The sequence below is a fragment of the Anarrhichthys ocellatus genome, unplaced genomic scaffold (assembly GCF_004355925.1).
Source record: "Anarrhichthys ocellatus isolate YVR2014 unplaced genomic scaffold, GSC_Weel_1.0 scaffold40, whole genome shotgun sequence".
In the NCBI taxonomy this organism is placed as follows: Eukaryota; Metazoa; Chordata; class Actinopteri; order Perciformes; family Anarhichadidae; genus Anarrhichthys; species Anarrhichthys ocellatus.
The window spans coordinates 1,200,428-1,214,249 of NW_022280070.1; the positions used below are offsets into that span (position 1 = coordinate 1,200,428).

General features: G+C 43.4%; 1 protein-coding gene across 1 annotated transcript; it reads right to left on the reverse strand.

The window, feature by feature from the left end:
* Nucleotides 1-445: 445 nt before the first annotated feature.
* fbxl20 (F-box and leucine-rich repeat protein 20) lies at nucleotides 446-12,017 on the reverse strand. The gene is made up of 15 exons (XM_031867807.1): nucleotides 11,631-12,017; nucleotides 8,337-8,398; nucleotides 7,490-7,544; nucleotides 7,273-7,347; nucleotides 7,015-7,109; nucleotides 6,760-6,828; nucleotides 6,583-6,678; nucleotides 6,280-6,406; nucleotides 5,436-5,510; nucleotides 4,662-4,792; nucleotides 4,174-4,234; nucleotides 3,972-4,016; nucleotides 3,831-3,887; nucleotides 3,485-3,697; nucleotides 446-1,936 (listed from the first exon to the last, which is right to left on the reverse strand). The coding sequence occupies exons 1-15, from the start codon at nucleotides 11,670-11,672 to the stop codon at nucleotides 1,829-1,831; spliced, it is 1,311 nt and encodes a 436-aa protein (XP_031723667.1). The 5' UTR covers nucleotides 11,673-12,017; the 3' UTR covers nucleotides 446-1,828.
* Between the last annotated feature and the right edge of the window lie 1,805 nt (nucleotides 12,018-13,822).

A 13,822-nucleotide genomic window follows, 5' to 3' on the forward strand; every position in this document is an offset into this window, starting at 1 on the left:
AGAAAGAGAGAAGGAGAAGGTGTGGAAAGGGAGGGGGGGGGGGGGGGGGGGGGGGGGGGGGGGAGGCAATCCATTACAGCCCTCCGTTGTGACAGAAATCTTTCCATCATATCTGTCAGCAAGCCATAATTCAGATGACTTCCTCTTGTAGAGCCTCCGCCGGCCTGATCTGGTCTCTACCTTCGGTAGCGTCACTGGTCTCAGGCAGACGGAGGAGATCCCAGGGTGGCAGGGTGTCCCACGCTGTAACTCCATCCCCTGCAAGGCCTCATAGGAGTTGAAGAGTTGCCGGATGCCGACATCAGGCGCATCCTCTCACCGCTGCGCGTGGTTCACCAGTTCCTCGTCATCAGAACCGTCACCGACGCAAAAAACAAGAGCAACTAAATGAAACCAAACTAACTGAAAAAAAGACTGATTGTTTTCAGTTGGCTTTTTCTTTCCATTGTTCTGGTCCGACATGAAATCATGTAGTCATGTCAGACTTTTAGTTTCTTTCCTGTCGTCTACATGAGCTTTTCACAGGCAAGCAGCAGTTCTTCTGTCAAACTCCTGGTTAAGTTCTGGCTCATGCGGACAGTCCGAAGCTCCAGCAAATACTCCAACACTGAAACAAGCATGTGTGAGCTTCGCCATAGTTCCCTCAGGAAGACCCATAGACAGAAATCTCTGCCCCATCTCATATCATCATCATCATCATCATCTGTCGTTTTCACTGGCGTCGACTCACGGACTCTATTTACAATTCGATTTTAAAAAACTAGAGGTGTTACATGCAACATTTGGCATCCTCTCGAGTCCCCACTCGCGAGTCTTAATTGGTGTCCATTTTTAGAAAAATATTTAAGTTTTTTTTTTTTTTTCTTCAGCATATTGAAGCTTCTGATTGTAACAGAGAGAGGTGAGGGTACAGGTGTAGCAAGCTCAGTGTCTGCATGAGGATTTGTATTCGTGTGTGTGTTAGTAAAATGCTAGTCTTAAATTCTGAGATGGCCGTTTGGTAAAGTGTCTTATCATTGCTTTACTGCAATAGGTGCAAATAGCTGCAAGTATGTTTTTCTTTTCTTTATATATTATCACAAAACATGACTTCTGCTGCGGTCTATGTGTTTGTTGAAGGTGTCGGCAGTTTACTGGCTCTATTGCTGCCCATCTTTTTGAAATAAACAGCCTGCAGGAAAAAGCTAACTGGGGTCTTTTACTCAAGTGGCGTTCCCGTCTAGAGGTAGCTGGTAAGTGACCTTCGACACCGAGGGAAGCATGTGTGAGAGGTTAAGAGGGATTTTTCAATATTTTGTTAAGAAACTAACTGTTACCGGTCTCAAAGTGCTAAATAGAAGCATGTGTCTCTCCCCTCAATAACAAAAGTATTTTTGATGAGAACATTATTTTTTTTACTTCATTTGATGAAGACAGAGGTGCCCACACTTGATTTTTACATAACGCTCTTTGTAATACTGGTTGGCCACTAAACACAGACCAGGAATGTTCTGACATTCTTCTAAGAGTTTATCTGTGTATGCAGGTGTGTCTGCATATCAGAAAGCCTGGTGTGTGTGTGTGTGTGTGTGTGTGTGTGTGTGTGTGTGTGTGTGTGTGTGTGTGGTGGAGAGATTCGGGAATGTTTTTTGGGAAAGTTACCCAAGACCATGTAGCGTGTTCTGGCTCTCTCCCTCTCTCTGCAGCTCCAAACAGGGGGGACACACCAGCATATACTCTATGACAGGGCGCCAAGGGGGGGACAGCAGGGCCGGGTTCAAGTGACGGGCTGCGGGGAGCATGTACGAGGGACACGGGGAGTGGAAAGGGGGGGGTTGTTGTCTTTACATCATAGCAGGACACAGCAGCGGCAAAACCTCTGACGACTGCCCCCGACGGAGGGTGGTGGAGTGACGGGAGCGAAGTATGCATGCACTTTGATGTTAGGCAGATGGGTCTGTGGAGAGGAAAGAAGGACAAATAGATGGAAATATGTTAATGTGTTAAAGAGACGGCATAAGATCCGCTCTCTTTGGACAGCGTGCTCCCTCACTGTTTGTATTTCACGCCTCAGTTTGGATTTATCACCTCTTGTGGGTGAAGCGGTGACTCAAACACCATTTTATTTGGACAAAAATGTATAAATCGATGACATCCGTTTGTAATGTTCTCCTCTGTTGCTTCTTAAATCAGCCTGATCATGTAAGTTTTCATAGAATAAAGGCTGCCCTGATCCCTGCTCTGTCACACTGCGTGTTGTGCTCCACTTAAACTCTGCCTGCCTCATTTGGAGACTGTAGTGCTGCCCAGCAGCTATGCTCAATGCTCGTACATCATCATTGTTGTAAGACATCCTTTAGCCATCAGTGGCAGCCCTGAAAGCCAGGCTGCTGTGTCATCGTTAATTCTATGTTGGGTTCAATTGATATCAACCGGACTCTTCAGACAGATAGTTTGTTCCTTTACACATCAAACATCAACCTCTTCAAATGTCGTTAAGGAATTTGTATTTCCACCAAACCTTCATTAAGGAACTAAAATTAGCTTTGGGAGTTTCATTAGCTAAAAAAAAAAAAAATAATTAAAAAAAAGTTTTATTTACATTTTATGTTCACCAACACATTGTGTGCGTCCTTGAGGAGAATTTCTTTCCAAAGCAGATTATTTGAAATCTTCTTTGTTTTTATGTTCACTTGCTTGCAGTCTTCCTCTCTACCTTTGCTCTACGTGTTGGTGAGCACCTCTCGCTTTCCAAGATCATTAATTCACCCGACAGGTGTGTCCTATCAAGATTATTACACAGGACCACCGTGGTCTAGTAACAAGAAAAGGACACTCTAAAATGATGCAGTTTTATCATGGAAAAAAAAAAAAAAAAAAATCTATTTACACTCTGAACTGTGGATTTTACATACTTAGGGCTACAGATATGCATTTTTTGGTCACACAGAATTCATCCGTGAAGAGAACACTTCTCCACAGTGCCAAACACAATCAGAGGTGCGCATTTGTACACTCTTTGAAGGTAAAGAAGTTGTGGAGGATCCGGCCTGGTTTGCGGTAATGAGGCTGATTGATGTACTGCCCAATTCTCAGAAAAACAACATATGAGAAAGCGTATGGCATTGCGGCAGACAGCATGCCCATAGAACACTCCCTCAAAGCTTGTGACATCCATTTCATGAAACTGCACTTTTAAGAGGCCTTTTTTACAGTGACCAGCCCAAGGCACACCTGTGTAATAATTGTGCTGTTAAATCGGCATCTTGATATGCCACACCTGTCAGGTGGATAGATTATCTTGGAAAAAGAAAAGTACTCACCAACACTGATTTTAACACATTTGGGACCGACATTTGAGAGGAATAAGTCTTTTGTGTGCATAGGAAAAGTCTCAGATCTTATATTTTAGCTCCTGAAAATTGGGAGCAAAAAACAAGTGTATTTTTGATCAGTGTACATAAGAATCACCGCTTACTCACGGTTATCAGCCCACACAACTCACCCTTAGTCTCTTGATGCCAGCGCGGGTGATCTGCTGGCAGTCATAGAGCTCAATGCGATCCAGACTATGGCAGCTCTTCAGGTGCTCCAGCGAGGCGTCTGTGATCAGGGGGCAGTTGTCCAGCTCGATCACCTCCAGACGGTCGTGAGCACAGGGGCCGCTGCCGAGGTGTCTGATGCCGTCATCGGTGATCAGCTCACAGTGAGACAGACTCTACGGGAGTACCCACACAGGAGCTCCATTACTCAACTGTCTGCTAGAAGAAGCTGTGATGCGGTGCTTGTAAATATCACAGGAGTGGCAGCCACACGCACACACACACACACACACACACACACACACTCACCAGGACTTGCAAACGAGGGCAGTAGATCGACAGCTGGATGAGTGTTCCATCTGTGATCTGATGGAAAAAAGAAAGACAAACAAATGTCATAACTGCATACAACAGTGGAAACTGTATTTTGTTGCTTGGATTGTTTATTACCTGCACACATTCTTCTAAATCCATCTTTTCAAGCTCATGACAGTTCTACAACAGAGAAAGAGACAATAAACTGAGAGACGCTTTGTTTTCAAGATGTTTTGGGACTAAAAAAAACCAATGTGACATGAAATTTAAATATTTAAATCTGTAAGCATGAAGTCTTTGGGTTTGTATACAACCAATAAGTAGATGCCACACTCACCCTGGCTAATGTAGTGAAGCCCACATCTGTAAGCTGAGAGCAGCGAGCCACTTCTAATATTCTGAATGAAGGAGAGGAGGAGAGAGTTACACAATCACTTAAAGTCTGTCACTCTTTGGGACTTTAACTGAAGCAGCAGCTCCAAAAAAAACAAACAAACAAAAAAAAAACAAAAAAAAAAAAAACACTAAATGTAGTGAGAAAGTCACCAAGTCGGCAACACTTACAGCCCGTCAATTCAGGCCTCCCTCCGAAGTCCCTCCCCCCAAAATGATCATTACTAACGTGGCTATTGTTAGCACTCACAGCTGTCAAGCTAGCACTTCAGCATGCGGCCCAAATGAAATGACTGGACAGGCTTTTTACAGTCCTGTGACAGCTACACGATTTTTTTATTTTGTCAGAGCATTTGTTTTATCGATTGTTGCTGGGGGGGAGAACAAAATGTTTCTTTAAATGAGGATTTGTGTGGAGGCGTGCAAATTCACCTGAGGCGAGGGCAGTTCTGTCCCAGGGCGTGCAGGATGGCGTCTGTGATGTTGGCACAACCCGACACACAAAGAGACTGCAGGCGGTGACAACCCCGGCAAATTGTGATGAGGCCCTCATCTGTGATCTGCTGCTCACAGAGAAAGTTCAGTTGGTGTGTGTGTGTGTGTGGGAGGTCACTTAAATCCACATCAAATGAGAGATGTGAAAACATACAAACTTTTAAAAGCAAAGTACAACTTTGACACACAGTATATATATTCATGTACTTTAATACCCAGCTTTCTTTTCTCATGCCTTTTCTGTTTTAAGTACTGCTCAAGAATACTCTGTGGAGATCAGGCAGAGGAGGAACAGGTGAGAAATAGCTAGGCAAGAGAAGAGGAAGAAGAGGAACTGGGACAATTGAGGAGGAGGATGGACAGATAAAGGAAAGGAGGAGGATTAGAGAAGAATTCAGGTGGTGATGAAGGAGGGGGATTTTGGAGATGGGTAAAACCAGAGAAAATGAGCAGGCTTCACAGACTATTGGCATTCACAATGAGTTGTAGAGCACAACGTGTACCGAGTGCACATCAGCGTACACCCTGGAAAGTAACCAACAGTGTTCGTGTACTTTTATGCCAAAAGGTGCAGAGGCAAGGGTTTTATAACAATGTTTACAAAGAGAGATTTCATTTTTAACAATATGAAATTTGTCATTGAAATTGCAAAACAGTTGTGTTTTTCCAGACTGATTAGATACATCTTCTAGCCGTGTTGCCTGCACTTACTGAGCACGTCTGCAAGTTGAGTGTGACCAGCTCTGGACAGTAAGCCCCGATATGTTTCAGAGCCTCGTCCTCTAGCTGTGGGAGAGATTGACAGAGGAAAAATACAGTTATAAAATGTATAATAAAGCATACTAAGGTTACCCCAACAAGCCCCTATACTGTCACTGATATGAATACTGTAGTGTTGACTGTTGATAACAACATGGTGCTATAAACGTTCACAATTGCTGTAAACAGTGTCTGGCATGCCGTTTCTCAGAAGCATCCTCTATTGCACAGGAAGTGATGCCTTTTATGTTTGCGATAGCAGCAGCTGTGTTTAATTGGGAAACAAAATAAGAGGAACTTGGTAGTTAGTATGATGGATGTAGTTGTACTTGTATAGCGCTTTTCTGGTCTTCCAACCACTCATAGCGCTTTTACACTACATGTTATTCACCCATTCACACACTGATGGCAGGAGCTACCACGCAACATGCATCAGTCAGGAATTATCTGAGCATCCACACACCGATGGCTTCTGGAGCAATTTAGGGTTAAGTGTGACATCGACGTGGACTAGAGGAGCCGGGGATCGAACCGCCGTTCTTCTGATTGAGGGACGACCCGCTAAGTGAATGGCCACTATGACGGAACGTACAAAACAAACAGTGTTTGTGTAGTGCAATGTTAAGCAATAGGAACAGTGTGCCCAGGAAGTCACCAATGGACTAAAACAATTAAGTTCAACAAATCAAGCTGCTTTGAAATATATCAGATAGAATTTTATACTCAATATGCACATAGCACCTACACCGTTAGCCCTGGTCAGCATCTCCAGCTCATACTAAGCCCTTCAGCATACCTGTGTGCATCCCTTGAGGAAAAGGCCTTTGAGTCCTGGACAGCAACGCACCAGGGCCTGGATGCCATCCTTGGTGACCTGATCACACCAGGAAATGTTGAGCTGCTCCAGCAGGGGACAACCCTCACTGACAGGACGGAAAATTCAGAAAGAAAAAGATGGCAAAAGAAGAACAAGTCAATGAGGAGTTAAAGTACCTTGTGGTGTAGATTTAACAGATGGAATTAATGAGGGAAACGGATCTAAGGGGGGGAATGTTGTAAACTCAGGGGAAGTATATATCGCAACGTCGCCGCTACACACCTGAGAGCTTTGAGTGACAGGTTGGTGATTGAGGTACAGGAGGCGAGGTCCAGGTGCTTCAGCTTTGGACAGAACTTACTGAGGCTATTACATGTGCTGCAGAAGAGAAAGACAATGAGCCCTTTTCAAGGAGAAGAGGCATGATGATACACTAGCATCCCAGAATAATGCACGTACCTGTCAGTGATCTTGGTGCAGCCGTTCAGACTAAGCAGCTCGATGTTCCTGCAGTTCTGAGAGAAAGTCCTACAGGGAGAAAAACAAACTTGCCGGTCTCTCTCTGTCTCTCTCTCTCTCTCTCTCTCTCTCTCTCTCTCTCTCTCTCTCTCTCTCTCTCTCTCTCTCTCTCTCTCTCTCTCTCTCTCTCTCTCTCTCTCTAGGGTCTGAAGTACAACAAGAACTTCTGTGAGGACAAGTCCTCGCCTTACTCACCTCAGGGCGCTGTCACCCACACCCAAGCAACCCCGCAGGCTCAGCTTCCTAAGGAACCCCCCACATCGCTTTGAGATGTTCTCCACCACCCGGCCCTGGAACCAAAACAATCCACTCAACCTGCTGTATGTGCTTCCGAACATCGATTTAAAGCAATGACAGATCACAAGTGAAGGGTGAAGGGAAATGTACAAAGCAAAGACTTTACTCTCACCTCTACAGGTAAGCGTAAAGTAGTCGGAGATCAGATTTACTCACCTCAATGTCCCTCTGGAAGTCAAAGAGGTCGATTCGTTGCCAGTTGCTGCCATCCAAGGCCAGAACATTCCAGGACTGTGAGAAGGGAGGGAGAAGCAACATTTAGGGCCAAGTTTGTTCTCAAACTTAGCACATACACACACTAAAACACACAGACAAAAAACACTTACAGTCACGCACACATGCATACACACACACCTTGTGAACACAGACTCACCCGTGAGACCTGGGCACAGCGACAGAGTGTCACCACATCCAGAAAGGAGAAGATTCTGGAAGACAGACAGGGACGGTTTAGAGACCCTGATCCCCGCTGCCAGAAGCTTCCTCTTTACACTAAACTGCCCAACTGAAACCCTGCTTCGGCTTCCACTCGCAGCACAGGGGTAGTGAGTGAATCAGCTAATATTGTCTTTGACTGTAGGCAAGGAGAGATGTTTGCAAGATAGATGCGTTTACTCAAAGTGGGGTCCAGGCGAGGAAGACACGCAAACTGCTTCTTAGGAACAGAGGTGGAAACTTACTACAGGATCCCTCAATGCAGCAAAAACTGCATACGGGTTGAAGCGGGGATGCAGTGAGTCCCAGCACAGCCTCACAGAGCAGGGCCCTGAACAGGCAGCTTGGCGGGCAAGGCCGAGGCTTGAGTTATGGCCTTCATTATCTGTTTGCTCAGGGGCTCTCTGTTCTTTTTGCCTGAATTCAATTTGAATGCAAGCATCTGTTTTTAATTATAGTTTTAGCATATGGGGGGGAGGAGAGAGTAGGGTGGTGAGAGGAAACTTGCATCCTGGTGGTTAGTCTAGTTGAAATATTTGCAAAAGGGCACGTGTCATACAATACATGATCGAGAGAAGGACAATGTTTGTTTGTGTGTGTGTGTGTGTGTGTGTGGTTTGTTGTGGGAGGAGGAGGATGGAAGGCCAATTGTGCCTTTGCGTATGATTGGATGTGCTGATTGGGAGCGAAGGCAGGGAGGTGAGTGTGGAGAATGCAACATGCCATATTTGCTTGCAATAAAAAAAACAGGGATTCTGATTGAAGCATTTTGAAATGTCACTCACCGTAGCAACAGCTCCTTAGGCAGCTTCTTATTGATGACCGCCTCGTCGCTATTTGTGAACATCTGAAAGGGTGCAGAAGATAACATCAGTCCTGGCAGTCCATCTTAAGCATAGCAGCATATAAACAAGGATAAATGATCTTAATCTTATCAGCGGAGATAGATTCAATGTCATGTCTTGGAAAACATGGGGGAAACAGAAGATAAAGCAGCACAGGCAACTGGAAATTGTGTCTTCTAAGCAAGAATCAGCGGGAAGAGACTTTGTACTTTCGACTACAGAGCTCTGCTTTCATGTTATCTTTTCCGCCTGCTTATGCTCCCCATACCTCCTCGGTTGTTTACACTGTTGAGTTGACACCACACCACATCAGCATGTACTGAGAATGTACACTGGAGTTAGTTAGAATGCATTCTTGTGACTCTGAGACAAATCGCTCCAGATTCTGCAAACGGCTAATTGATTTCAACATGAACTGCACGTCGTGCGAGTGCAAATACTCGGCTATAATCCACAGAAAACGCCACAGTACACAAAGAGACGATACATTAGCATTTATTAAGACCAAGCTACTTAGATACACACGCACACAAACACACACACACACACACACACACTTAATGAGGACTCCATGGTTCCCATAATTTGTGGGAAATAATGCTCTGCTGTAAAATGTAAGACGTTAAGACGATGACACTCGGGTGCAAAGGCAAATGAAGCAACATCTGGCCAAATCCGTTTTCCTCCATAGATTTAGAAAGATAAATCCAAACCAGAGACAGGGTAATTGAGGGGTGGGGGCTTTAGTGTGTAAATAAAAAGTGCACGTGCTATTTACAAGAGACAAACATCTGCAACAAAATCAACAAGGAATTTGCATGTCCTTATTTGCACTTTGCTACAAATATGAAGCATTCATGATTCCAAAATCTCGTTTTTAAACTAAATAAATCACGGGTGCTAAAAGAGTTTACAATGAGGCCATTTTAATTGTGGGCGTTCATCCTAAAACCACATGCACAATAGCTTCAGATTTTGACTTACACACTTAAACAAACCTATTCATCAGCACATAAAAATAAACTGACAGTTCTGCCCGTTTAGAAACTCAGTCAGTTCTGGGTCAAAAGCCTCTCTATGTCTCTCTGTTAAACATACACACACACACACAGCTGTCTATGCAGGGGCTGCCTGCCAGCGCAGACGTGTAACATTTTTAGGGAGAAGGGACAGACATTTCACATTTGGGGCAAACTGACTCTGACAGCTCGGCCTCCACAGCGCTACTTTCTGGCCAAATAATCCAGGGCCATTTCTAAAGAACCAGATGAGCATGGTCACCGGGTATACACTGTCCCCTTTTGTAATCCAACATAAAATGAACCCGACACTGCATGAATGTGAGCATTATGTTTTCTCCACTGGTCAGCTATAGTCAGTGAAGCAGGCCAGGCAGGAGGTAAAAAGATGGGTGAGCTATAACCTCCAGCTAGAGATTATTGTAAAGCAAAACAAAAAGTGCTCATATTTTTTGAAAATTGAAATTTGTTTTTCTTCTGAAAAGACCAAATTCCTCATATTAAATCTATATATCAGTTTGATACTTGTAACTGTGATTTCCATGATGAGTTATGATTGAATCAGTGGCTAAATTTGGTTTAGGTATTTCATTTATCCTTCCGTACATCCACAGATGTAGTTAAGGACAACTAATAAATTAAATAACTAAGAGACAATTAAAAGCAATTAAAAGATTGTTTTTCTGCCTACAGTTTAAACTGCTTCAACAAGTCTTACATCAAACACCCAACTATACACAACGTAGTTGTAATGTCAGTCACAATATGGTTATTATTTACACATCAGATGGCTGTAGTCTTTTTGTTTAAGGCTGGTATACAACAGGACATTTTTGGAAATATATTGTTAATCTCAGGCCTCTTACAATAGCTTTCTGGACTAACTCTGGTCTACTGAAACAAGCCAGTATGATGTATTGTGTTTTTATCCTATATCCTTTTTAAGTGCATGAGTAGATTGTATATATTTTCCATCAATAAAAAAAATCAACAAAGTAATAATTAGCACTGTCTCTGACAAATAAACTAAGAAAGGAAAACTACATGTTTACATTTCAAACACCGTATATTAGGCCTATATCTTATTCTCCACGATGACAAAATCAGTATAGTACATGCAACTTCAATATTTCAAAGATAAAAAAAATGTAAAATTAAAAAAAAAATACATGATTTCTATTTTGAAGTCAAGGTCACCACTTCCGGTTTCCCCCTGGCCTAAATCCGCTTAGCTTGACACCGCAGCTCTACCGCAGCTGTCGGGCCAGAAGGTAACGGCCTGAATCTTCTGAGTCGTCAGCTGTTGCACCGTTAAAAATAAATAAAACCACACACACACACACACACACACACACACAAATCCCACACTAGCAGGGGATTAAACAGCACCAAGTGCTTATAGGCTACACAGCCCAATGTCACCGACCGGATGCGTTTGGGTGCTAGTGTTCACCAAAATATTCAGCTACGCTCGCGGCTGCGACACAAAGTTTACACACAATGGTAAATACTACAAAGCAACACCCCCGTAGCCTGTGCGTGTGGACATGTGGCCCTCTTGCTATCACTACAGGTTATGGTGGATGCCACACTGTGGCAGCCTGGGCCCATTTGTTGATAGTTTATGTGCTAACACGGTCGCGACCCGAGGCCCCCCCCCCCCCCCCAACAACCGCAGCGGCCGTGGATATGCACAACAATCCGACTCGTCTGACAACTCCCTCAAAAAAAAAAGTCGTATTATAATCACACCCCGGTAGATATGAGGACAGCTATTAAACCGCTTTTTAGAAAAGTGAAGTCAACCAATTCCCTTTCTTAAATATGTAAACGTGAGCAGGAGCTGTCCTCGGCGTGCTCTATGTAGCCTCAGCGTCTTTGTTTTGACGGCGCAATGTGAAACGAGGAAAACATTTTTCGGGACCTTTAAAAACGCTCCATTTAAAAACCAACAACAACGCGATGGGTTCAGTGGGAAACACCCACGTGTGTCTTAAATGAAATAGGTCGTGCTTAAACTACGCTGTTCTAACAAAAACAGCGTTTGACCTAATCCCAAACATTGACTGTGGAAGCTGCATCCACAGCCTCACCATAAGCGCAGTTTAACAATAAATACAGCGACAGTCACCGTGTAGGCCCGTATCCTAACGTGTTTAACTGCTACGTTGAATGTGTGTCAATGGCTGTCAGGTTATATTGATGGTCAGCTCACCTCAAACCGGCTCCGCGAGACTCCATTTACCTCCTTCCCCATGTCGGACGCTGGTTACCGACTCAATGAATTCGGTGTAGGCGAAGTAAAATGCAGATACGGGCCCTCTTCCTTCCGAGTCCCCTCCACGACTATCATGCTACCGTCCTGTCGGGTAGCTTCCCGAAGGGCGATGTCGTTGTTTTTTCGGACTGTAAAAACAAACGGCGAGACGTCTCCTTTCAGATAAAATAAGAGATCCAGGCAGCAGACATCCAATAAGCCACTTCTCTTATCTGCTCGCTGCGCCCTCACCTCCTCCTCCCCCTATAGGCTACAGCTTTCCATCCATCCACACAATAGCCCGACAGGAATAGGACCTGGCAGCCTAAAATGGAGCTGGTTCTACGTCTACATCACTTATAAAATAAAATAATATAATGAAATTGCGCTGATGTGTGTATTGGCCAAACAAAGCAAAAAAAAAAACGAAGTCATGGCCTTAAGGTACTTAATTGGCTTAACTCGGGTGTAAAGATAAATATCAAAGTGGGGTCCCAAGATTTTGACAGCGTAACACGAATATCTGGTAAGAGGCCACAGGTTTCAGGGCTAGATAGGATTTACAATTAATTTTAAAAAGTCTTATCCCAGGTTTTGGTAGATTTTGACACCACCCAAACAAAGAGGCCAGTTAGGATATATGATATAGCCTACATAGTCGATCCCTTCCCTCATATAGCCTACTTGAATTAACAAATAATCTATTTAAGGATATGAAGTTGACCACTTGAATGCCCTATGATTTAAGTGTGGGTCATGCGTTCAACATCTTGGTCACGACAGTATTCGTGTACTATAACGTACACAGAAGCGGAGGGCTTGTCCCCTTATGACACGTCAACCATTGAAATGCTTATTAACTCGATTGCATTGCATTAATTGTTGTAAAACAACTGTAACTTTTTTCTTTGCTGTGGGAAACGCGACTTCCTGGTTCGTGAACCACGCCCCAGTTTGACAGGGGATCCAATCAACATCCAGGGCGGTTGCTCATCATACTGCGTCATCACACTGTGGAACACACGCTTGAAAACAGTGCAATGTCGTCTGGAGTGCCACAATAAAATGTATCTGAAGGGACTTTTTAAAATGGTATTGCTAGTGTCTTTCCCTATCTTTGAAAAAGTTTAAATCTATTTTTAATGCTTTTTGATGGAAACACCAACTACAGTAATTGTAGGCTATAATTGTTGCTCCAGGCTAAACTAGTATGTATAAATACAAGTTTGATTCAAATAAATAGTATGCAATATATGTTTCATCACACACTGATTTTATTTCCATTCATGGTGCTGAGCTGACAGAGCACTCTTGTTATTGTAATCTATCCTACGGCATTTAAATGTTGTCACCCTATGTATGTATTTATTTGCATAGAGTCATTAAGATGAGTTTCCCACTAGCCTGCAGCTACTTGGTAAGTTCAAAGCATACAGTGAGATGCCATGCTTGGTTTTTGCCCCTTGAATATAAGGCCCAGCTAAAACAGCACAAATCCAGAACCGAAAGAAGAGGTGTGGGAAGTTTGACTCCAGTTATGATTCTTATCAACTTGACTTACTTTGTAAAGCTCACTTCATGAAGTACTCAGAAAACACTAATTAGCTTGCTTTATATTGTATATTCCTTGTTCAACTAATCTTAACATATTATTTTTACAAAAACAACTTGAACTCCTTGTGACTGGAGACCAACATAAACAGATGCTTTTGTCACACAGTACACAATCCTTTGTTGAATAGGTACAATACCAAAAAATAGCCTCATACAATGCCACACATTTTCCACTCTATAACACTCTACAATTCGTCTACCTCGAGCAGAGTGACGGACGACAGAGACATATGGTGCTGACGTGGCTCCAACTGCCTTTTCAGCTGCTTGGATTTGCACTTATCAACCTGTTTGTATTTATGATGCTTGGGCTACTGTAAATGTACTGTGTTTACATTTGTGGCATTCTGTGCATTTCTGTTTTTTACACCTTATTGATAATCTTTATTGATTATAGTGTTTATTTACACTCTGTTGCACATTACCACTTTGTACTGTAACTCCTGCACAACAATTTTCCTCCAACAATATTCCTAAACAAATGATCAATAAGCACAGACCAGATGACACAGCTTGGAGCTGTCAGGGCCCCAGGA

Bases quoted from the DNA above. Each gene is read 5' to 3' on its own strand.
- fbxl20 (XM_031867807.1), bottom strand. From the start codon at position 11,672: ATGGGGAAGGAGGTAAATGGAGTCTCGCGGAGCCGGTTTGAG. The intron at 8,399-11,630 runs GTGAGCTGACCA...GCACCCTTTCAG, and splicing joins TCTCGCGGAGCCGGTTTGAG to ATGTTCACAAATAGCGACGA. The intron at 7,348-7,489 runs GTGAGTCTGTGT...CCCTTCTCACAG, and splicing joins GCTGTGCCCAGGTCTCACGG to TCCTGGAATGTTCTGGCCTT.